The sequence below is a fragment of the Hipposideros armiger genome, unplaced genomic scaffold (genome assembly GCF_001890085.2).
Source record: "Hipposideros armiger isolate ML-2016 unplaced genomic scaffold, ASM189008v1 scaffold_479, whole genome shotgun sequence".
NCBI classification, from domain to species: domain Eukaryota; kingdom Metazoa; phylum Chordata; class Mammalia; order Chiroptera; family Hipposideridae; genus Hipposideros; species Hipposideros armiger.
Genome location: NW_017731829.1, coordinates 913,884 through 938,424, shown reverse-complemented (window position 1 = coordinate 938,424; position 24,541 = coordinate 913,884). Strand labels below are relative to the sequence as shown.

The 24,541-nt window shown below is 55.6% G+C and overlaps 1 protein-coding gene across 3 annotated transcripts in view; it reads right to left on the bottom strand.

Annotated features, from left to right (window-relative positions):
* The window catches only part of SLC12A3 (solute carrier family 12 member 3), a 32,176-nt gene extending 12,251 nt beyond the window's left edge, over positions 1–19,925 (bottom strand). Inside the window, exons 1-22 of one of the 3 annotated variants that reach the window (XM_019666837.1) lie at positions 19,588–19,919; positions 18,999–19,142; positions 17,740–17,815; positions 16,943–17,038; positions 16,494–16,633; positions 16,011–16,121; positions 14,991–15,102; positions 14,655–14,785; positions 12,394–12,478; positions 11,643–11,797; positions 11,255–11,362; positions 10,681–10,804; positions 8,858–8,959; positions 7,850–8,005; positions 7,042–7,141; positions 5,862–5,973; positions 5,476–5,616; positions 4,309–4,415; positions 2,763–2,845; positions 1,836–1,913; positions 1,191–1,292; positions 120–231 (exon numbers count right to left, since the gene is read on the bottom strand). In XM_019666837.1, coding sequence (XP_019522382.1) covers positions 120–231; positions 1,191–1,292; positions 1,836–1,913; positions 2,763–2,845; positions 4,309–4,415; positions 5,476–5,616; positions 5,862–5,973; positions 7,042–7,141; positions 7,850–8,005; positions 8,858–8,959; positions 10,681–10,804; positions 11,255–11,362; positions 11,643–11,797; positions 12,394–12,478; positions 14,655–14,785; positions 14,991–15,102; positions 16,011–16,121; positions 16,494–16,633; positions 16,943–17,038; positions 17,740–17,815; positions 18,999–19,142; positions 19,588–19,860 — 2,648 coding nt within the window. In that variant the 5' untranslated portion in view covers positions 19,861–19,919. Of the gene's footprint in view, positions 1–119; positions 232–1,190; positions 1,293–1,312; positions 1,404–1,835; positions 1,914–2,762; positions 2,846–4,308; positions 4,416–5,475; positions 5,617–5,861; positions 5,974–7,041; positions 7,142–7,849; positions 8,006–8,857; positions 8,960–10,680; positions 10,805–11,254; positions 11,363–11,642; positions 11,798–12,393; positions 12,479–14,654; positions 14,786–14,990; positions 15,103–16,010; positions 16,122–16,493; positions 16,634–16,942; positions 17,039–17,739; positions 17,816–18,998; positions 19,146–19,587 lie in introns of those variants that run through there. The other 2 variants (XM_019666836.1, XM_019666838.1) reach the window with 2 other exon arrangements.
* Between the last annotated feature and the right edge of the window lie 4,616 nt (positions 19,926–24,541).

Below are 24,541 nucleotides of genomic sequence, written 5' to 3'. Positions count from 1 at the left end.
ACTTCTGAAACAAACAGAAACCTGCTCCTTCTCAGAGCTTCCTCACCATTGCTGTGACATGGACAGAGCTGAGCCATCTGTGATGGGGGCCCCAGTCACCACCAGCCCTCCCCACTTACGCCTTCCTCTCCTGGTCCATCCTGTTGATCTGGCCCCCCACGAACACTCGGATCTTGCATTTGCTCCATCTCTTCTTGCGGCGGAGCAGGTAGGGGATGAGGAGGGTGAGGCCTGGCAAGGAGGGACCCCGTGAGTCAAGAGGAAGCTGCTCTCAGGGTAGAGCGCTCCGTGGGTTCTCACCCCTTCTCCTCTCTGGCCTTCAGTTTACCCATCTGTATAATGAGCATGCTGACTAAACCAGAGCAGCATACGAGGCTCTGGGGCCAGGGTTTATTTGGCTGCTGCATGATGTTTTTAAAGAAGCGAGCTGGCATTTAAGAATTGGGGAATTTCACATAAAATCAGGATCTCTGGCATTTTTTGAAGATTGAAATGTGACCAGGGGATGGGAGCCCTTGCCCCTCTCTGTCATCTCTCTATACAAGGCCAAGGACTGGCTGTGACTTATGACTGCGTGACACTGGACAAATTACTTCACCACTCTGTGCCTCAGTTTCCTTATTTGTAAAGGGGGTTAATAATAGTTCCTACCTGGGGATTGCATTAGATTAACCCACGTAAAGCATTTAGTGCCTAGTGAGCGCCCAGTCAGGCTAGTGATCATTAATGGGACATATCCCATTGGAGTAGAAACAGTTTCTCTCTGTCTAGGATGCTATCAGAGGTGGGAAAAGTAAAGCTGAGAGTCATATGTTTTAAGAAAAATGGGAGAGAGCGTATGTCTTTGGGAAGTGAAGAATTCCTAAGCCTTCCTGTGCACCAGCCCATCTCCCCTATTTATGTCATGTGCTGTGACCCCAAGGCCCATCCAGTCGGAAGGTTATATCTCATGTTGACCTCAGATCCTTCCCTAAAGTCCCCACTTTACAGCTGAAAAACTGGAGGCCAAGAGAGGGGCCCAGCTAGGGTCCCCCAAGCCCAGTGGGGATCCAGGGGCCCCATTCCCATTTGTGGGCTCTGAGGTCCCACCAGAGGCCTTGTCAAGCGCGTCCATGAAGGGCAGGCCGAGATAAAGAGCCACGGAGGGAAGACGGCCAGGAGGGAGAGCTGGTGTCCGAGGGGGCACTGACCTCCATCGTCAAATAGCCAGTAGATGTCAATGGTCTTCTTGCCCTGCTCTGACTGGAAGACGGTGCTGGCCTGTTCCTCCCGCACCAGGGCCTCGGGGTCCACTGCAGGAGCAGAAGCACATTCAGGTGCCTGAGTCTGTCTGAAAACAGCCAGCTGCCCTGTGAGGCGGACTCGCTGTCACCTGGGATGTGCACACAGCTGCCTGAAGCACCCTGCTGAGGGCACACATGGAGGGTGGGGAGTGGCCCAGAGCACCACCAACGGCCCCTCTGATGCCAAGACTCTGCTTTGCCCTCACAAATGCCCACAGGGTGACCCCAGCTCCCGTACCGTAGGTTCCCCTGCCTCTCAGAACACTGGGGGGAAAGAGAGGAGAAACCTGCCCCTCCCCTAACATTTGAGCAGGGCCAGGGGGCCTTGGAGGGAGGGGAGCACCAGCCCCATGGGGTGGGTTCCCACGATGCCCACACTCACGATTCCCCGGCAGGGCTTCAGTCTTTAATTCTGCCCAAGCCCCCACTACACCCCACAGTGACCCAACCCCAGTGGTCTCAGGCACCTTCTACCCTTAACCCCACATGGCCCCCACTAGCTGCCACACAGGGTAAGAGTGCCCCGAGCCTCTGAGTGGGGTGGGGACTGACGTGTGCCTGAGACGGATGGTCTGGCCCTGCTGGCGCTGGCTTCCTTGCCGTCCTCCGCTGGGTCAAACACAGGGTTAACTGCAAGACAGGGGCAGCTGTATTCCAGTCTGTCCTCACCTGGGCTCTTCCAATGCCTCCTCTTCTGGGCTCTCCCTTCCACGAGGAAGAAAGTCCCAGCACCTCACCTTCCACTGATCTGTCCCTGCCTCTTCCCGCTCCAGCCCCATCAGGCTTCCTTCTGTTCCTCAAGTCAACTTGGTGATTCCCTGAGCCATGAACAACTTTCCCCAGCACCCCCTTGTCAGCAAAGGGCCCCGTCCTCAGAGAGACCTTTTTGACCTGTGCCCTGTGTCAGTATCACTGTCTGAAGCGACTCATGGGTCCACTGCATTTCCCACCAGAATGTCAGCTCCCTGGGGGCAGACTCAGTTTTGTTCCCTGCTGTAGCCCCAGGGCCTAGAACTGGCGGTTGCCGCTCTGTAAATACTGCTTATGTGAACATTCACTGGACTGCGCTGTGCCAGGCATGTCCTCGGCACTCGGTGACACGATGCAATGAACAAGACCAGGGCCCTGCCTGCGGGACACACAGCGTCCACACCTTACCGTTCTCCCAGCACCCCCATTTTTCATACATGCTGTTCCTTTCACACCTCTAAATACTACTAATTCAGAGTCTGCGTATTCATTTGTGACTTTAATTGTTAAACATATCTGTACTTGGTGCCCCAGCAATGGTTTTGGAGACCAAAATGTCATTTTCATGGCCTTTATATAGACATATTTTCACATCCCTGTGTCTTTATGTGGGCATTCGCTTCTCCCCTCTTTTCCTTCCTTCCTATTAGGACTTCCTTACCCCATCTGGTGACAAAAGCACTGATCGTGATTTGGGGAGCTCTGAGTTCGAGTGGGGCGTGTACTCACTGTGTGCCTGCATCACCTCCGAAATGTTGAGCCCCTCACGCATCCTCATGACACACACACCGTAGTTGAAATCAAAAGCATCGCTGGAAAGAGAGGAAGTGGGGTGAGGCTCCTCGTAGCCCCAGGCCCCAGCCCCCAGGAGAAGGATGTCTAGAGCTGCGCCTGCCTCTCCCCACCCCCTTTCTGCTCTCTGGGCCTCAGTCCCCATCTGCGAAATGTGCAGGCAGAACTGGAGAGTTCCCCAGGACCCTTCTAGCTCCGTGGTCCAAGGCACGATGGGCCCCGTAGACCCTGTACTCAGGGGGAAACGGAGTCAGGCCAGTCTTTGGGCCAGGCCCTGTCCCCCCGATACATTTGGATAATCCTCACAACTCTGCCAACAGAGGTGGGGATGGAGAGTATTATCCCCATTTTACAGACACAAAAGCTAAGTTTTGGTTAAGTGATTTACCCATGCTCACACACTAAGTGGCCAGCTGGGATTAGAATGAAATAGCTGAGACTGTAAACCCTGCCCAAGAGCAGGCACACACACAGGAACAGCCTCGCTCAAGAAGGCAGCTGCAGGTTGTCTCTGTAGAATGTCTAGGAGATTCCTGCCCCAGAAGTGCATTTGCTGCCTGGTTGACACGCCCGAGAGCCCATCATTAGGGCTGATCTAACAAGCAAAGCATTGTCCTCTCTGGACTCCCTTAATTACACAGCTCTGGGACAGGGACCTTTTAGGCCCTGGCATGTGGGAGTCTTGGCATGTTGGAGCTGGGGGAGTGGACAGCAGGTGTCCCATCACCTCCCACTGTAACCCTGTTAGAGGCAGCTGAGAGGCACTGCTCAGAGTCATACAGCTGGTTCTCAGCAGACCTGGACGCAAGTCCCAGGTCCCCAACACTCAGCCTTATGTCCTTTAAATGCCACTGCATGCTTCCTCTCAGTACCACAACAATGCAGAAAAGCAACTCAGACATGCACTTTCTGGAGATTGCACAATAAGAGCTGAGGGAGAGAGAGTTTGAAGTTAACCCTGAAAACCCCAGGGAGTTCATCCCCTGGTCCCATTTTCCATGCTTATCAGAGGCCTGGTTCCACTTCTCACTCAGTCGTAGCACCTCACAGCTTTCAAGCTGGCTATCCGCAGGTTGTCTGCAGCCCACAGAAGGGCACAAGGTTTTCACCTAAGAACCCCTATTTTCAACTTCTCTGAAAAACTAGATCTGGCAACACTGTGCCCACATTTCTGTCTGGGCATAATTGTTCAGGGCCCAGTAACAGCTCTCTCTCCAGTTTGCCACAGTCCCCACTGCTCCCTATTACCCATACCTGGGCCACTTTGCTCTTTGTTACCTGCCTGACCCCTGCCGATCTTCATGTCCATGACCCATAGGTCAGGGTGGGGAGCCCCCACTCTGTCTGTTTCTTCCTCAACTTTGAACCAGTGACTCAGCTTCTTACCGCACCGCTGCTTCCCCTCTGCTTGCCAAGGCCGAGGAAACCCCAAAGGCCCACACTGACAGAGCCCAGGCCCTGCGCCCCTCGAGCCCTCACTCACTGCAGGATGCTGACGTAATCCTCCACTGTGGCTGGGTGGGCCGACTGCCAGTTCTTCTTGAACCCGACCACCAGAATGTTGGGCTTCATTCTCCCGAGACCTGCAGCCTGCCAGGGGGTGGGGGTGAGGCGAGAGGTCAGGTCTCACACCCCGTGGGGGCCCTGTCCTGTGACTAAGGTGGGACTCTCTGTCAACCCCAGCTGCCCTCTCCAACAAGTGGTAAGGGCTCAGGAAATACACATCCTCCAGCTCAGGGTCCTGTCTGCCTGGACACAGGTCAAGACACAGCCAAAGTCACACCCTGTGGCCTTCCAAGCCTGGGCCAACGACTGGGCTGTCCCATTAGTTCCTGATTGTCCCAGCAACTGCGTCTCTCGTGAGTTATTGCCCATAACAAGGGACTTGAATTTGGACGTCAAGCTTAGAGTATTCCTGGGTCATCTAATCCACACATCTTTGATAGTTCTCTCTTTGTCTAATGTTTTAAATTTTAAAAAATATTTTTAGGTGAAAGTCACATAACAAAATTAACCATTTTGAAGTGTGTACTTCAGTGGCATTCAGTACATTCACAATGTTGTTCCACCATCACCTCTATTTAGTCCCAAAATATTTTTATAACCCCTAAAGGAGACCCTGTACACTCTTCTTTTTAAGTTTTGAGAAATAGTTCAAACTATTAAAAAGGATTCTCATATGTTGATTCACAACTAGCGATTGTTATTTTATCCATGCATCCCATTTTTACAGATGAGAAAACTGAGCAATAAAATGAGTTGCCTGGTGGAATGTTCTGGAACTTGATCTGAGTAGTGGTTTCACACCACTGAGTGGCGTCTGTGTATACAAACATTTATCAACCTATATGCTTGCTTTTTTTTTACTTTGCTGTCTGTAAATTATTATTATTATTATTATTATTTGTAAATTATCTTTTAAAAAACAAACTAACAAGGTGTGCGTAAGGTCACACAGCCCCCACAGGCTTCCAAGCCGGTTTCTCCAGGTCCTGGGAGCTCCGAGAAAGTGCCCTGAGGCAGCATATGTGGGGAGGCGAGAAAGGTGGGACCCCTGTTGCAGCAAAAAAAGGGCTTCAGCTAGCCCCTCAGGATGTCTTGCCTTCCAGGTTGTCACACCAAGTAACAAGGCTATGGGGAGCCCCCAAACCTGCATGAGAATCTGAACCCCACTGCGGAGGTCTTCAGCAATGACATCTGAGTAGAAGGCCTTGATCTTCCTCTTGTTCAGCCACTTGGTGTGCCCGTTGGCGATGAGCCGGAGCTCAGGCATCCTCTGTTTGCGGGGTCCCTGTGGGTGGGGGGGGGCAGGTGATATCAGGGGCTGCGTTTGCCCTCTGGCCTGAGACTCAGCCCCCCTTGTGCCCTGGAGGCTGCCCCACAGGCTCAGCAGCACCCAGTTTCCTTCATGGAATTAGGGGAGGGACGGAAGAGGCGGGGGTGTGGTGTGGGGGGGTGGATGTCCCTGTGGGTGGACGTCGCACCCCAAGGCGCCTGAAGGAGTACAGCCCCGCCCCACCTCCAGGGGTCACTCACGATGAGCACGTGGCCACAGATCATCAGGCTGAGGTTCCTGGTGAAGGTGCCCACAAAATCCACGAGGGCTGGGCGGAAGTTGGGGGGCCCTGTGAGCACCAGGCACTGGGGGCTGAGGAGGGGAGAGAAAAAGGGCATGAGCCATTGGGATAGAGCCCACAAGGGTCTGGATGCCAACCCAGGCACCCCACAATTTCCATGCCTCCTGGGTCTCCCTTGCTAGACAGGTGAACCTCTGTGTGGCCTCCAGCAGGACCCTGCATGCTTTGGGCCTCATCTTCCCATCTATGATTCAAGGGAGACTTTTGGGGCCTTCCCAGATCTCGTGGTGGCCACCACACTGGGTCCCCTTTGTCCTTTTTGCTCAGGTCACCAAACGCTCCACTTGGGCAAACCACCCTTCTCGCTACTCCACCTAGTGCTCCTGCCCTGCCCGGCCTGGCATGGTGGTGGGAAGAATAAAGATGTGTAGTGGGAGGCCCATCATGTACGAGCTCGCTGTGTCACCTGGGTGGGTGACTCAGCCTCTGGGTCGACAGGCAGCCAAGGATTGTGGTCAAGGGCCACTACCAGTTGGAGCCAGATAAAATTGGCCACTTACAGCTGTGTGATCTGGGGCCAGTTACTTAACCTCTCTGTGCCCCAGTGTTCTCATCTGTGAATGGGGTTAGTCATTTCATGCACCTCAGAGGGCTGTGGTGAAACTGTGTAAAGCACTGTGTGCAGTAATACAACATGGATAGACACGGCCGATTATTGGCATTACGATCCGGTGGGAAGGGGGCCCTGGGCACACGGTTCTCCTCATTGAGGAGGGAATCAGCTTCAAAGAGTGGCCAGGAGAGGTTCGTCACAGTCAGCCTCATGAATAGTCGTGATGGGAATTATAATACCCGATCGCCCCGGAGGAGCCCTTTGCGTTTCGAAGAGCATATTCGACTGTGGACACTGAGGTACAGAGTGGCCATTCGACTTGCTTGGTCCCCACTGGGCGATATCAACCCTGGTTCCCTGACAGCCAGCTGGTGCTCCTGCAGCTCTGTTCCCTCTCTGAGTTGCGGGGAGGGGTGCAGGACCACCCTGGGTCTACCCATGTCCTGTGACAGGTCTTGGCTCGGCGCCTCCCAGCACAGGGTCACGGAGGCCCTGGGCCCCAGGCGGGCCCGGAAGCTGTGCTCACCGGTAGTTCTTGATGTGGTCCTCTACTTCGCTGAGGCCCACGGAGTAGCTCAGGGCCAAGTTGTAGGAGCCGGCCTGTACAGAGGAGCCCCAGTTCACCTCTGGGGGGTGTGGAGCACAAGATTAGAAATCATGGCGGGGAGCCAGACGTGCAGAGGGGAGGGACGTCGGCCTTGTTTAGGAGCCGAGCTCCCACACGGAAGCAGGGCCACCTGGCAGGCGGTCAGCCTGTTCATCTGTTCCTAACATACCATATGGCTACAATTATACAGTTGTACACCAAGGTATTCAACTCTACAGAGAAACTCGCTTCCCTTGACAAATAGACCTTCACAACAACCTGGAAGGCCAGGTACAAATGTAGAATTCTAGGCTTCCCTGGAGTTATACGTCCCGTCCCCAGATCACTGTCACCCCAGCATCCTTGCTTGCATGCATGTAGACCTCCTCCCTGCCCATGTGTCCATGCTTGGTCCCCCTGTCCTTCCGTCAGGGGGCTCTTGGCCACACCTCAGGCCTAGGTGTGCACACCAGCAGCTGGCCACACTCAGGAGGTTAGACCTGGGCAGGCAATTCCCCTTGGATGCCCAGTGGGGACTCTAGAAGTAGAGATGTGGGCTCTGAGTGGGTACATTCCCACAGGCTTCTTGCCCCACAGGGAGGGACAAGACTGGAGGGCCAGAGTGGGGCCCTTGAGAGCAGAGCCCGATGCAGGCCCTTTAGCTGAGCTGAAGGGCAGGGCTGCCTGCTTGGTGGCCTCAGGGGGAGAAGGAGGTGCCTGAGCCCCTTGGCAGCCTGAAACTTCACACCTGGCTTCTTGTAGATCACGTAGAGCAGGAGGAAGATGACCACACCAATGGCTATGAGAGCCGCCCACCAGGTGAGAAGGAACATGATGACCACGGAGATGACCGCCCCAAACAGTGCCGCCCACTTGCTGTAGTATCGGAACGAGGGTCTCCATCCTGGGTGGGGACACAGGCCAGTGCTGCTGGGCAGGGCCTTGGTGGCAATGCCAGCAGTGCCCACCCACCCATCCTGCCTCCTGGGTCTGGGCCTGAAGGCTCTGGGCAGACCACATGTTGGCCGTGGCCGGCATTCTGCCACGTTGACAGGCTACACCAAGGAGGAGGCATGTAGCTCTGGCCAAATATGGCCACAAGATGTCCAACGTCAGCAATAGCGTTGGCTCCCATGGCTGTCTCAGAGCCAAGGTGGTGAGATGGAGGAGGAGGATGTGATTCTGCCTGCAGGCCATGCCAGGGCCTCCATTAGTGACAGCTACTCCATGGCACAGCTCCAGGCACCATGGTCCGCGGTCTATGGAAAAGGCAGTCCGGCGACTGGCCCATTGGCAATTTGGGGCTAATTAGAAAAAGTCTTCCTCAAGACTCTTTACTGCCATCTGTCAGAAATTTTTCATAATAAACATGCAAATCTACGACATCTGTGAGTGGCACCCCCTAGAGTTGTATGGTGGGCAGCTTGCAACAATCCTGTCAAACTAGGGGCGATTTTCTTCCCTCTCTGAGGAGTCAGACTCCTGACTCCTGTAAAATGGGTGGAGGAAGGCACTAGAAAAACCCCTGCACGCTGTAAGCATTCATGTAAGTACATCCATGTACAGTGTGCTTCGTAAGTGCTTGATAAAGGATAGCTATTATTATTGTTGTTGTTATCATTTGAATGGTGCCTTTAATGGATTTTGATTAGAGAGGTGACTTTGGTCTGCCCACTCGCATCCATGCCTTCCACTCCCCATCTCCATGCCCCAGTTCTGGGTGCCGCCTCCCGTGGAGGCGCGAGGGGTTGCTTACCGGGCGAGTTGGTGATGGAGGCGTGGAAACAGCTGAAGTTGATGAGGGCGTAGGAGCACAGGAAGAAGTTGGAGATGATGGGGGCAATGGTGTTGAGCTCAGCTTCAGGGACCCAGGGAGAAAGAGGACAGTACGTTAGGCAACTCCGCCAAAGAGCCGCCTGGCACCCTCCCTCACAGGGTAGGGGACCCCAGACAGGCCGCTGAGGCTCAATGGGTCTCATCCTTCTCATCTATGAAATGCATCCATCATTTTCTAAAGCTCAAAGGACCGATGTTTCGTAAATTGTAAATTGCCGGCTTTTAAGAAGATGGAGAACAGTGGGAGAGTAGATCCCGTCAGGCGATGGGATGACCAAGGACAGTGGCTGTCACAGTTTTTTTGTGACCACAAATTACAGTGAGAAATACATTTTACGATGTGACCCAGGACACATGTTTTTATATGAAACCCTGAGACCGTATCTCAGTTCTACCCACAGTGGGGACCCACTCAAGAACTGGCTCTTTCCCTTCCCTGCCTCACCGTGCCCGTCCCCTGCCACTGCCCTGCCACCCCCAGACAAACTTTTGCATGTGAATCCTTGTTTCAGGGCCTGCTGCTGGGGAACCCCAAAACAAGACAAGCACCTCCTCTCTGAGCATGATTCCATCGAATGGCCACAAGAACCCTGCCCCAGAGTTGGTCATGGTCCTCAGTCTGAAGTCCAGTCAGAACCCCCTAGATAAAGGGACATCAAGTCCCAGGGCGTGGATTTGCAGACTAGACGTTTCCATCTCCTGGGTGTGGCCCTGCCACCTCCCAATCTGGTTCATGATCCAGGAGTGTCCAGTATCTGGAAAATTTTCCCTGAGTGAAAGTGACTAGATTGCTAGGGTGAGTCTCATGGATTGGTGACACCAGCCTGAGTAGCAGGGACTTGGCTGTGGCAGGACCACAGGACCACCAGCAGCCAACCCTACCCCACCCCTGTGCGGGGAGCAGGGGCCAGGGGGTTATCATGCCACGGCATGGCCGCCGCCCTTGCTCTCCTAGTGAGTTCTGCCTCGTTGGCTAAGTAGGCAGGAAGCAGCAGGGAGTGTGCACACGTGAGTGTGTGCATGTGTAAATGCACACGTGTGTGCGCGCGTGTGTGCGCACGTGCACCACAGGTTCTTCCTGCCCATCCGGGACACACCTCTTATTTACTCGTGTTCCCATTTTGCAGATGAGGAAACTGAAGCTCAGGGAGGTGAAGTGATTTGTCCAAGGTCATACAGCTGGCATATGGCAAAGCCAGGATAGAAGGTCATCTAACTAACTGATTAGCTGGGATCTTTCTCCTAGGGCATCCCCTACCTTGAAGCCCAAGGGATCTATCAGCCCAAAGTCTAACCAATGAGGTTTATCTCGTTTAAACACCTACAGAGAGCTTGATCCAGCTGTTTGCATCAGTTCCCAAGGAGGGACCAGTCAGCTTGTCCCATGCAAAAGATGTCCCGGGGGCTAATTCAGATCTGGGAGGGAAGGGGTCCCCGCTGCCAGGACGCGGGAACGCAGAACCAAGGAAAGCAGGCGGGGTCCCTCCTAACAAAATAGGATTGTCCGCCTGCCTGGCATGGTGTGGGACCCCAGACAGGCCACTGTCTGGGGTGTAGAGGGAGGGAGAGGGACCACATGACCTCCCGAAGTCTTCCAGCTAGGGCCTCACCCACTCAAGAGTTATTCACCGAGTGCCTGCCGCCTGCAGGCTTGGCTGGGTACTGGGCATGGAGGTGAGCAGAGGGAGAAGAGTCCCGCCCCCATGCCCTTCATGGCCCCCGTGTGCCCTGGCAGCCTCTTACCAATGATGATGAAGGCCACCGCGATGGCATAGGCCAGCAGGTAGCCCCGCACCGGCTCCTGGTTCTTGCCATAGCCCTTGCCGAAAAAGCCGATCAGAGGGTACAGCTGGTCCTTGCACAGGCACTGTGGGTACAGGACGCTGCACTCACCCCCTGGCTGGGCCCTGTCTCCTCCGTGCAGCCACCTGGACACCAGCCCCTGTTTGCTCCCTCCTGATCTCAGCAGGCCGCTACCCCCATCTGGGTCCTGGCTTCCGTCTCTGTTACATGAGAGTGATCTCCCACCCTCCCCACCTCACCAGGAAGACAGTGAAAGGGCAAAATGAAAGGGGTCAATGGTGGAGATGCAGACAGGGGGCCAGGCTGTACAGGGGCGAGTTGGGTGGAAAAGGCAGGTGCTCTTCAAGCACCCCACAGGAGGCGGCTGCTTCCTACAGGAGTTCCTCACTAGCCCGCTTGTCCTCCCGTCCAGATGTCATTGTCACATGACACCGCCAGGCCTTTGTGGCAGTCACCTGGGGACCTTTGCACCTGGGCCTCCTAGATACCACCCACGCCCCTTCTGCAGCCTCACCTGGAAGACTTTGGCGGCAGAGACGAGGCAGGCCAGGGCAGAAGAGAGGGTGGCCCCGAAGATGCCGGCCGTGATCAGGGGTGCGAAGCCTGACACCATGCTCATGGTCTGCAGGGACATGGGGTTCAGGGCCCGCATGGCTGAGGGATAGGCCCGGAGTCCCCACCTGGGGCACCTCAGTCCCCACTGCAGGCAAAGGTGGGGTCCTGATGCCTCCATCTGAGTCCTCCACCATCACCCAGGGATCCCAGTGCCCACCGAGGCAGAGACTGGGTGGCAGAGACCTGAGCCATAATCTCCTTCCCCCAAGTCTGGGACCCAGCTCCCCAAACCAAGTCTTTCCCGGCCTGCTCCATCCTCCGCCAGGCCCCCCAGAGGCTGCATGTACCTGGTAGTAGTTGATGAGGCCATAGTGGCAGCTGTGCTGCTGGGAGCACTCGGTGAAGTTCCAACCATAGCCGCAGGCCAGCCCCTCACAGGTGCCCAAACCAGGGGTCACCGTGTCATTCAGGACCCCCGAGGCATCGCGAACCACGCAGGAGCCTGAGGAAGAAGGAGGGCATGGGCCCCATGTGAGCAGCTCACCACACAAGCTGTTTACTGGAGCAACAGCACCTGTGAGGATCTCAGTGAGGAGCAAGCGTCAACAGCCGAGGCCTGGGTTCAAAGCCTGGCCCCACCGATCAGTGGCTGTGTGACCCCGGGCAGGTCACTGAACCTCTCTGAGCTCTCGTTTTCTCCTCTGTAAAATGGTGGAAATGACACTGCGTGGATTAAATGTGATGAGGCAGGTAAAGGGTTGGGCACGTGGTAAGTCAGTTGCTAGTATCATCATCATCATCATCATTATCACTAGTATTCCTATAGTCGGAGCACAATTCGGCCTATAGGATTTTCACACCCTTGAATCTTTAACCTCAGGTTTGAATGGACTGAAGAGCTTGGTCTGACCACCCCCCATCTCCACCACAAATTACTCCACCCCCATGAAGATGTTCTAATCACCACAAATGTGCCCCCAAAATGAAGTCCAAAGCTCTACTTCCTGGGGTTGCCAAGCCCTTCCAGCCCAGCTCTCCCTGTTAGACAGCCGCACCCCACCCTGTGACCCCCTCCAGTGGTCTGGGCCGGCTATTTACCGATGGTGGCTGAGATGGCCAGGTAGGAGATGGTGGTCCAGAAAATGGCCATGAGTGTTCCCTTGGGAATGGCGACAGCAGGGTCCTGGGGGAGGGAGAGGAGGAGGGAGGACATCAGGCAGCCTCTGTGCCTCCTTCCAGGCCCTGTAGGGGTGGGGCAGCAACCCCTGACCTTGGCCCTTCAGAGTCCCCTTGTTGGGGACACAGGAAGGAGGGAACTTTGCGATTCAGGACTTACAAAGGAGGACAGGACACAGCCAAGGTCGTGGGGCTGAGACTACATCCAGGGCCCTGGGAGCCCAAAGGTGGGAGAGAAACTCCAACCAGCTCCACGCCTGGTCTGCTTTGTTTACTGCTATGTCCACAAGACACCGGCATAAAGCAAGTGCTTAGAATATATCCATTGAACGATAATGTTGTGAAAAATTAGGCCTCTGTTCTAGAAACTTGCATTCTCTGCCACCTGTGTGTGGCCCTGGGCAAGCCCCTGACTGTCGAAGCTTGGTTGTAATAGGGGGGTAATGGACATGTGAGCCCTCACGGCTGCCCCAAGGGTAATGTTCGTACAGAAGGAGGTGCTGCGTTGGCCACATGGTAAAAATGACAATGGCCTTGACAACAAGTCCTTAGCACTTCGTTTGTGCTAGACACTGTTCTAAGCACTTGACTTAAACCAGCATGTTTGATTCGTACTCCCTGCCCTGCGAAGCAGCGGCTGTTAGCCCCATTTTACAGTTGGGGTAGCTGAGGACGGAGAAGTTTTAAGGGACTTTCACGAAGTGTCTGTGAATGGGACCTGCTCTTCTGCTGAGGACATGCCATCCCACGAATGCACAGAGGGTGGATCTAGGAGGCAAGCACTCCTTCAGGGCTTGACAGCATTTTGGACAGAAAAAAGGTGCCCACCTCACCCAGCTCCAAGACAGCTGCCTGGCCCTTACGTGCCTGTACACTGGGCCAGTTGTAACCTAAGAAGCTTGATGAAGCATCTAGATAAATCCCCAGGCTACGATGATCTATATCTGAGCACAAGCCTGACCTCTGCGGGGACCTCAGGGCAGGTGGACCAGGCCGCTACTGGCCGCTCCCCAGAAAAGGGAGAGGGGCGGGGGGAACACGGCTGCTCTCTGATTTCCAGGCTCCACTGTGCACCATCCAGGCTTATCCAGTTAGAGCCGGGCTGGAGTTCAAGACTGTCTGCAATGCACTGTTATTGATTCATTTAAGAAGATGCATCACGCGGCACTTTTTGAATGGACTGAAGCGTGAGGTGGGTGAGGGTTTCCAGCCCCGAGCCAGGTTCCTCACCACCCAGCCCACATGCACACAATCTCCTCTGATCCTCCAGCCAGCAAGGGCGCCACCAGCTTTCTCATTTTTCAAAGCCCAGCTCCAGCCCCTCCTCTGCCCAGAGGTCCTGCCAGAGCCTCTGCTGAAATCAGGCTCTCTTTCTCCCCCACTTTGTAGCACTTTGTACATCCGCTCTCACACTTCCCATTTACTAAAGTTCACCACTATTCACTCAACAAATATGTACTGAGCACCTAGGATGTGTCTGACCCTTAGCTGGGAATAGGGACACAGGGAGAGGCCTCAGTTTTCCAGATGCAGGGGGACAGAGACAGAAGAGGCCTGGCATTATTATTCTAGGGAACCACGACTCCGATGGAAAGGCTGGGAGAAATATAAATATGGAGATGTTATTTGAAAGAGGAACAACTTCATGAGGTAAAGAACGGAGGGTAGGGGGTCCCAGAGAGCAGTGGCAAAGGCATGGGGGAGGGGACACAGGCAGCGCAGTGGATTCTTAGGGCTGGGGCAGGGGTCACGGGCATGGCAGCAGTGGGCTGCGGGCTCGACAGTGGAGGTCCCTCAAGGCCTCAAGTGTGGCTGGTGCCAACCCACAGCCACAGAGTTGAGAAGCGTGAATGGCATTGATTTGCACTGGCTTGGATTGAGCTGAGTCGGACTGGACTGGATTTTATTTATTTATTTTTTTTTTAGCCTACGCCATCGCCGGCGACTCACAGCAGCCCAGCTCCAGGTTGAGCTGTTGTTCAGCATCTCAGCTGTAGAGGGCAGTGTCCCTCATATGTGGGATCCGAACCGGGGCCCTCTGGCGTCCCAAGCCAGTTCTTAACCATCGCGCCACTCGACCGGCCCTGGACTGGATTTTAGAAGCTCAATGCTCAGCTCAGTGGCCAATGGGAGATGCTGGTAGGACAGGGCCAGGAAGCAGGGGGGCTGGGCGTGCTGCTCACCTTGAGGTCCCCAGAGATGTTGGCCCCTGCCAGGATGCCTGTGGCTGAGGGAAAGAAGATGGAGAACATCCCAAAGAAGCTGCCATCCGCGCCCCGCCAGTCGGGCACCAAGTTCTGGACAAAAATGTCCCCTGGAAAACCAAGGCCTGAGTCAGCGCCGCCTGGACAGCTTGGCCCCGTCACTGGGTCCCGCTGGGCAGGCAGGGGGCTCTGCTGGCAGCTCCTGGCCATGCAGCTGGGAGGTCCATCTTTGCGGTACCCACAGAATGGGCCAGATGGGTGGGCAGACTGTCCCTGTCCTCAAAGCCATGGACGGGGACCCCAACCTGCACATACCCCGGTAGCTGAAGAAACCTTTGGAGGCCTTGTCCTCAGATGGGGGGATCAGTGTCCCCACCAAATAGTTGGCAAAAGAGACCATGATGACCAGGAAGAACAGCACTTGGGCCTGTGGGCAAAGGACCTTGACGTCAGACGGCCTCAGCAGGAAGAGCCTGCCCAAGATCCCTCACTCTCTCCTTCATTCATTCACCAGCCATCAAGCTGCAGGCTCTCTTTTAGGATCTGGCAATAACTGCAAGGCTTTTATCTTGCTGATTAACAAGGAACATGAATCTAGAGGAAGAACGGGAGTGAGATAGGACTGGACTGGGGGCTACTTTAGCAGGGTGGCCTGGGAAGGTGTCTTCAGGGGTCCTAAAGGGAGAGGAGCATAAGCTTGGTGCACTCCAGGAGCTGCGAGGAGGCCGGCATCGCTGGAGGTCAGAACGAGGGAGAGAGGAGGCGGCCGGGGCCAGGTCTGGCCAGGTCTGCCAACCGCGGCCCAGCACCCCTGCGTCCCCTATTTCATAGCGCTAACCCTCTGATTGTTGGCTGGATAGGGGTTCCATTGAAGACCATGCTCCCCCAGCACCCCTTACAGCTACATGTGGCCATGGGACCAAGTTCTGGCCGATGGGATGTAAGTGGAGGGATATGTACAACTTCCAGGATGTGCCGGAGAAGGAAAGGGAAGAGGGATGTCCCTCTTTCACCCTTCTCCCTTGCCTGTGGACATGGTGTTGGTGGATCATGTACCAGGTGGATGAGGGCCACCCCCTCGGGATGGAGAGGCCACAGGATGGAAGGGGTCTGGGTGCCTGAGCCCCGAGAGCCAGGGACACCTGGACTGTTACATGAGAGAGAAATGAATGATTCTTGTTTAAGGCCGCTTCCTTAGAGTCTCTTTGTCACAGCAGCAGATCTTAAAGCATAATACACCTTAGAGGAGGAGAACTGGGACCGGGACCGGGGCTAACAACTCCCGACTCTCCACCTGACCACACCCACATCCTTTCTCCAACACGCTCTCCTCACCTTGGACTCCCATTCCATGCCAGCCAGGGAGATGGCTAGCAGCAGGGTGACCGTGACCACGCCAATGATGCGGATGTCATTAGTGGGGTCCACAATGGGGGTGCCATACTCCTGGAGGAGGGGAACAGGCCAGGCTACGTGCTGCCCTCTGAACAACCCCCGCCCTCCCGGACTCCTCAACCTGGGTTCACCTCATAGGTAAATCTTGATGCACCCTTCGCAGGGAAGATGCAAACTCAAACACCTCCTCTGTCAACAGACCCCCAAAGCAGCTGCTGCAGGGGCCTGGACAATTTGGCCCTAAAGGCAACATGCACCCCTGAAAGGGACTTCTGGGGATGGTCACCCTTGGCAATCAGACTGTGGCCCTGATTTCTGATGGGCAAGCTGGACAAAGGGGCAGGAAGGCCTGGCCCGGGTGGGGTGAAGGAGAGCGAGGTAGGCTGCAGTCTCCCTCTGCCCAGGGTGCAGCCCCGGCCTCACCCGGATCAGGTCCCGCACGGTCTCTGCAAAGCCCACGGTGTGCATGGCCACACCCACAGCATTGGCGAAAGCAAAAATGAGGCCGATGGAGCCCCCTAGCTCTGGGCCAAGACTCCGGGAGATGAGGAAGTAGGTGCCACCTGTTGGGGACAGAACCAGGAGCCATGACATCTGAGGAGTCAGCTAGCTGAGATGGACTTGGGGTAGGCAGGAGCTGAGGTCGGGAGAGGGTGACCATGGGGCCCATGGGGCCCACAGCACAGGAGACCACCCAGGCCATCCCGCGGGTGTGCAGAGCCTGCCCAAAGCCCTCATCTGGAACCAGAAACAGCAGCCTGGGGTGACCCAGCTTTGGGGGTTGGGGGTGGGGAGCAGTTCAGAGACCCGTTCCCAGGGTAAAGGCTGGGGAACCTACACGAGAGGGACCTTCGGGGTGGGGTGGGGCCCACCTGACTTGACCTTGCCGTTGGTGGAGATGGCCGAGATGGAGAGGCCCGTGATGGAAGTCACCATGACCGAGAGCAGGATGATGGTCCAGGTCAGGACTGTGGGGGGTGGGGGGGGATGTGATCACCCCAAAACTCAGCTGGGGTGTTTTCCAGGGGAGGAGCCACATAAGGAACCTGAGTCAGCCAGCCACCTGATTCACCATGTGAATTAAGTCACTTCCCTTCTCTGAGCCTCAGTTTTCTCATCTGGAAAACATGGGTCTCTAGCTACCCCCTGTTCTATTCTGAACAGCCAGGGACCTGATGAACCAAAGTGTAAAGGATCATTAGGTATGGATGGGAGGGTACCCTTTTTTAATAATAAAAAATAAAGTAATAGTTACCACCTAACGAGTACCCCTGGGTGCCAAAGCCTGTGCTGATTAAGTGCATCATAGAAACCCCATAATAGGTCTGTGAGGTAGGGCTAACTCACCTCCATCTTACGGATGAGGAAACCAAGGCTCAGAGAGGTTAAGAAACTTGTCCAAGTTCGTGCAGCATGGCACAGAGCTAGCATCTGAACCTGGTCTGTCCAGACTGCGAGTTCCTAACCCAGGTGCTCTGCAGTAGAAATTGGCTCTAAGAGCCTTCAGGCCTATGATTCCACATCCTGTGCTCCTCTGCCACACCACCCTGACCTCTGTCGCTGCAAGGGCCTCTGGTCTCTGCAGCCCAAGTTCAAGACTGATCCTGTGGGTCTCAGAGGACCAGAACTCAAACACACCTTCCCCTTTCCCCCCAGAAGCAGCACTCACCAATGCCCGCCTGCGCTGTAATCCAGGGGAGCCGCAGGTAGAGGATCACACCCCAGATATTGAGCATGCAACGGATCTGGGAAGAGAGGGGGGTCAGAGGCCACCTGGGTGGGCCAGGTAACCCAAGGCCAAACACACAAGTCCCTGTCCCCAGTCATGGCATGGCATCAGGCACTTAGGCCTAGGGGACATCTGGGTCCTTTCTTTGCATTGCCCACTTCAATGGGTTCCCACTTCGGGGCCCCTCTGGTTCTGTGGGGCAGGGAAGGGAGGGAACCTAGAGACCCACTTGCCCCTCCTACCCACTTTCCTGCCCTCCCATCGGGGCCTGAGGATGGGCTGCAAGCATTATCACCCCTCCCCTCCTCTTAGTCCAGGATGCTGTGTCCCGGAGCCCCACACATGGCCTCAGTGGCCAGCTGTTGGCCCAGGGCCTGGCACTGAGAGGGAGCTAGCAAATGCCAGCTGAGTCAATGCCCCACGTACAGGCAGAAATCAGACCTCGGGTTGCTGTGACTTCAGCTTCCAAATTTAAAGCAAAGCCAGAGGCCTCAGCTGAGGCTGAAATTCCCCGTGGAAGGGCCTGGTGTGGTCACTGGCCCCAGGCAAGTATTGTGGGGCATATGGGGAATTTCTAAGGCCCTCCGTCTGCTCTGAATGGACAACGCCAGGCTCTGGCCACCACAGTCCAGGGAGGAGGTCCAGAATCTGGATATGAGCCTCTGGGGGTAGAGGATGGCTCACCATTCAGATGGAGAAACAGAGGCTCAGCCAGCAGGCCGCTGGCAGGTTTAAGGTCAGAACCAGGCCCCCCGCCTCCCAGAGCAGGACTAATGCTTTCTCCTAGATCCCATGCAATTCCCTCCGTTAAGTCCCATAATGTCTTTGAAAGCCAAGTTCACTTGATTCTTTGCTGTCTGGGGACTTGGTGGTGCTCTACACTACAGGAAGACTTCCTTCCCCTTCCCGTCATGGAAACTGAGAAAAACACAATTGTTTGGATTTGTGTGTTTAGTCCTGTCCCCAGGTGGCCTTTTTGGGAAACAGTTCCTCCTGGTAACTTCAAGGCAGACATTAATCCCAGCACTTGACACCTATTAACTTAATGCTTTTATTTCACAAACGAGCAAACCGAGGCACAGACAAGGTCATAGGATGCCCTGGCCACTAAGACCTGAGAGTCAGAGCTGAGCCTGGATGGAGGTCTGTCTCCTCAGCCCAACTCCCATTCCCAGACTTCCCATCCACACCCCACTCACCATCACCCCCTTGACCCAGCCAAAGCGCACGGGCTCCCCAGCGTTCTTCTCACTGCTGGCGCCTGCCTCATCCTCCACCAGCCCATCGGTCATCTCATGGCTGGGCCGGCTGTCAAAGGCCAGGGCGTGCAAGTGGCTGCCTTCCTGCTGGGAGCCCAGAGGACACAGTTCAGGCAGGCAGGGGTCATAACAACCTAGCTCCCAGCCCTCCCCACTCCACCATCCAGCCTCCCAGGCAGCAAACCCAGAAAGCCTCCTCTCTGATGCAGACCTTCCCTAATTTCCTTGCCCCCATCTCTTTCAGCTGTGTGCAGCCTCTGTTTGCATGTTTTCACTGGCTGGGAGCTCATTACTTCTCTCGGCTGCCCTAGGTTGATTGATTAGGTTACCAGTGACTCGACAATAAGCATTACAACATATGCCCAGAATTTTACAGCTCTCATGTCTACATTTCACTTGGGCCTCTCAACGCAGAAGGAAGACACTTAACCCCATGGCATAGATGACAAAGCAGAGGCTCAGAGAAGTTAGGTAACTGGATCAAGGTCAAACAGCAAGGACGTGGCCGGTCTTCTGAGATAGTGCTTACCTTGAGGAAGGAGTGCAGCTCGGCCAGTGTGGGCCGGACCTTTTGGGGCTCGCCAGGCAGGGCGCTGTTGGCATAGTGCTCATAGGCAGGCACCACATCAATGGTGTTGTAACCAAAGGTTCGCATGTATAAGGTGCTGCCATGGGTCAGGTGGCTGTTGTCATAGGCAGCTGGTGGCGGAGGCTCATCGCCTCCCAGCAGTGTGCTGATGGTGAAACGCCCACTGCACAGAGCAGGGTCCCCGGGTGTCTCCGAAACAGTCAGCTCTGCCATTGTGGTTCTGGGTGTCAAGGGAGGGGGCCAGGGTCGGCAGGGACATGTAGAGTGGCTTTATAGGCTGGCCCTGCAGCGAGGAGGAGGCACGGAGGTTGGCCCAAACCGCCCACAGCTGGTGAGTAGGGTCCCAGGACAGGGTGGGAGGTAGAGCACGTGCCCACTGCTGTCCTGCCCACCATTTGATGGCTGAGATAGCCGCCTGCCTGGGACCAAGAGGGCTGGGCTGGCTCAGAGCCAGACACAGAGTGGAGAAGTGGGGAGCCACACCCAGTCCCTGGGTCCTGGAGAGGTGCTTCTGAGTTTGGGGCAGCAGACATCTTTGGCCAGGACCCCAGGAGATAGCAGTCACCAAGAGGACCCTTAGCGACCCTATAAAGGACCTCAGAAGATAGCCTGAGGACCTGAGGACCCACCCTATACAGGTTCAAAAATCTCTCTCGTTAGTATATGGTATTTAGCCTTATTTTTTATTTACTTAGTATTTTTGAATGGCTGAATGGTATGACATTTAAAAAGATACACACATAAAGGCTGGTCTCTCTGATGCAGACCTCTGACTCCCAGTCTTGCGTGTCTTTCTAGAGACACCTCAGTATGTATAAGCCGTTATGTACAAGTACCCCTAAACAGAGTTTGGCACGTGCCAGGTGTGGTCTGCAGCCACCAGTGTGGACTGACAAGCCCCTGGGGGCTTGTGGCTGGCCAGTGGCAACTGGGCACCCACCCCACATACTTGCACAAGAGCTTCCCTGGGCTGTGTCTTTAGGGCCGAGTGCCCGAAGAGGCAGCGCCTCACCCTACCCCCAGCCAGCCCAGAGAGAGCACCCCCAGCTCCTACGGCAGGTAGGGGGCAAAGGCCCCATTCCAGTGCTGGGCCAGGTCAGGCTCCAGTTTTGTCAGCAGCCCTGAGGCCACTCCTTGAATGCACAGTGGCGTGGGAGCAGCACTGTGGTCACCAGAGGCACCCAAGCCATTGCAGAGGTGGGTGGGGGTTGAAATTTGAGTTAGGGGGACAGGTGTGAAACAGAAGTGGGTCAGGGTTTGGAGAGAAGAGTTAGTGGGGTGAACGCTTGACGTGCCACCAGAAACGAAGGGCCTGTTGCCCCAGATGCGGTGAGGGCTCTCAGCGTCAGCCCCTATGGCAATGGCCTCGCCTGTGGCCTCCATTCCCCGAGGGGCCCGCATCCAGTGGCTGATGGGTGCAGGGTGTAAAGGCCTGGTGCCCTTCCCCACCTGTGAAGGGGCCACCCCAGCTCTAGAGCTCCCCCAGGTCTGCTGAGGCTTCATGTCTACGCGGGCCGCCACTCCTTCCTCTGCTTAATCCTGCTGCCTTCCCTTCTCCCCAGAGGTTTGGACCCCAAGAGCCCTCCCTGGTGAATGCCCAGCATGCAATGCTCACTTCTGTCTCAGTCTTCCCGGGGGAGGGTGGCCTAGGGGCCCACAAGAAAACCACTGATCTCTTTGTCACCCCTGCTGGGTTTTGCATCTTTCAGCCATTCACCCAAGAAATCTTTAACGCCCACCCACCCTGCTATGGGTGGCCCCAGGAGACCAAGCATCGCTGGTAGGCACTGTGCCTGCACTCAGAGTGCTGCTGAGTTAGTGCAGGGAATGGACATGGGAGCAGACCAGGGGAGCTGTGAGCGCAGCGATGGGAGACAGTCGTCAGGGGGAGGGTCGGGGCGGGACAGTCAGGGACAGGGCAGCCCCTGAACTGAGCCTTGGAGGGTGAGTCGCGCCTCTGGAGGCGGGGGATGGGCAGAGGCCTCAAGGCCACCACCAGCTCCAGGCATCTGAGCTTGGCCGATGCTCAGGCCCCGCCATCCTCGGGAGGGACACATTTTCTCTCCCTCCCTGCCCTGCCTCTCAGGCTTGGCTCTCAGAGATCACCTAGGCCCCAGAAGAACAGCTCTGAGATGCTCAGAGCCCTTGGGACTTCACGGCCTCCAACGGCAAGTCAGCGGTCGTGGGCTGAGAGCTTACCCAGGGGCCTGGCCGGCTCCCGCTCCCGCCCTCACTCCCGGTCTAGAGGGCCCAGGACAGGTGTGCCCAGTTACAGGGCCAGGCAGCACGGGGCAGGTGGAAATGCTCAGGTTGTGTTAGCCTAGCAAGCTGCATTAGGGAGTCACCCTTCAAAATGAGGGTGCTTAAACTGGGGTTCAGAAGCCCCACGAAACTGTGGACAAATTTTCATACCTAGTGCATTTTTCTGGGAAGGGGGACATATATTTAACCCAACTGTTAGAAGGCCAGCAGCCCACAAGAGCAGGGATCTGGGCCTATCACGTTCAGGGATGATTCCAAGCAACTGGAACAGCACAGAGTAGGTCCTCAAGAGATGCTTGTTGAGTGAATGACAAAGGGGACCAGATCAAAGAGGGCAGAGAGCAGCCATCATAGGAACCCTTGGCAACAGCATTACCCCGAGCGGAGTGGAGGTGGGCAAGGGCAGCTCCTGGGGTTCTCCCAGCTCAGGTGGGCAGGGAGGTGAGCTGAGGATGACAGGACCTTGATGACAAACCCAAAAGGTCACGATCACTGTGTACCTTTTTGCAAAGTTTATGTATTTACTTGACGTGTTAATTTTTTTAAAAGACTCTTAATGACCCCCAGTCTTGCCTACCCCCTTCCCAGGAGTTCTCAGGAGTCTGTCCGTCCCCCCTCCCCCCGCCCGCCAGCTGCCAATGGGGTGAAGGCTCAAAGGTGAGGACTCCCCGGCAAGGACCCGTCATGGTCAGCGTGGTACCCTCACTGCAGCCCTGCCCGTCAGTCCGGTGGGGGAGAGGCCTGTGTTACTCATTCCTTCTCCTGGGGCCTTGGGGGCAGATCTTATCACCCTCTTGCTCTTAAACTGCCACCTGACTGGTGAAAATCACAGCTGCCCAACATGCCCCCACACCATTCCTACACACCCTGGCCCTGGAGCAGGAGTGGAAAATTCCTGATAAAGATCTCAGGCGAGGAAGGGATGGGAAGGGGCCAGGGCCGCCCGCAGAGAGAGTGAGGGGCCACAGGTTCGCTGAGTGACCTTGCGCAAGCCTCTCCTCCTCCCTTCACGATCCCCAGGCCAGGTCACATCCAAGGTCCCTTCCAGTCCTGGAGGGGGAACATTTGCTGCTTCAAGAAACCTTTCCTGAGCCTTTCCTGCCCCTCCACTCTCTCTGGGGTGGGATGGGATATAAGCAGGACCCCTCAGAGGGCTTATCAACAGCATAAGCTGAAGGGCCTGTCAGAACAACCTTGTTCCAAAGCACAGACCCCCAAGGAAGGGGATTCTCACGTGTGGATGGAATCTCACCCATTTGAGAAATGCTAACAGAGACCCTCTTCTTACTGGGGACACAGTGTTGGATCAGACACAACTCCTGCCTCGTAGCTTCCAGGCGGCCCCAGAGCCTTTCAGGTCTGAGACCCAGGACTCCGAATCGGATGTACCTGAGCAAAGCCCTGTGATGGGGCCTCGGGTTGGTCTTGGGCTCCATCTCAGTTCTCAGTTTCTGTGTGACTTTGAGCAAGTCACCTGACCTTTGTGGGCCCCAGCTTTCTCAGCAGCAACATGGAAATGACACCCACACCAGTGTCAGTTATGGCTCACCTGTCCAGTGTCAGTCCCTGGCTGAGTGGCTAAGGGCCCCTTCACCATCTCCCGGCTCTCAGAAGGATGGAGAACAGGAGCAGTAAAGGAACTGAGACTCAGCAGTCAGGAAACTCCGGAGAGGTGAAAACTCTAGACACAGAAGGGCTGAAATGGCAGGGACAGGGTGGAAGGGGGCGGAGGGCTGTTGTAGCCTCTGAATCTCAGGGCCACTGGGGCACCTAAGTATTTATTGTGCCCCTCCTGTGTACCAGGCACTGGAGCTCACAGCCTATCTTGGCAGACAAACCAGCTGCCCAGGAGAGGGAGAGCAGAGCTGGGGGGGGGAGCTGTGTAGCCAACGATGGAGGGGGTTGTGGAACATGGGGTTCGGGAGGGGAGTGGTCAGTGCAAGGGAAGAGGTGGGTGGGGGTTGGGGAGGAGGGAAGACATGGTGGGAGATGAGGCTGAAAGGGGTCTGATTGTCTCTTCATTCACACATATTTATTGAGTGCCTACTGCATGCCATGCCCTGTGCAAGGCAACGGAGGCACCATGGGGAACAAGACAAGGCCCTGCCCTCCTGGAGCGCACATTCTAGTGGGAGAGACAGACAGTAAATAGACGAGCAATCACATAATACATTTGTGCTATGGAGAAAACAAAGCTTTTTCCTTCTTTTTTTTTTTTTTAAGGAGTGCCATGTAAAACTCTCTGAGAATGAGGCATTTGAGCTGAGCTTCAACAGTGAGAAGGAGCCACCCACATGTGGGCAGGTATGAATGAGCACAGAGGGAAGAGCGTGTGCAAAGGCCCTGGGGTAGGAGTGTGGTTGGGGCTTCAAGGTAGAAGGAGGCAGCTATGACTGGAACAGAGGAACTAAGCAGATGGGGTCTGAGCCGTGGAAGGGGGACATTGGGCTTTATAAACCAGGGTTAGAAGTTTCACATTCTATTATGTGATAGTCAGAGTTATATTTTTCAAAAATCACTTTGGCCATTGTGTGGAGAAAGGACTGAAGGAGGCAAGGGCAAGGCAATGCTAGTCCGGGGCCACCGCAGGTGCGCGGTGTGGTGTCAGGCCAGGGGAGCAGCTGTGGGTGGC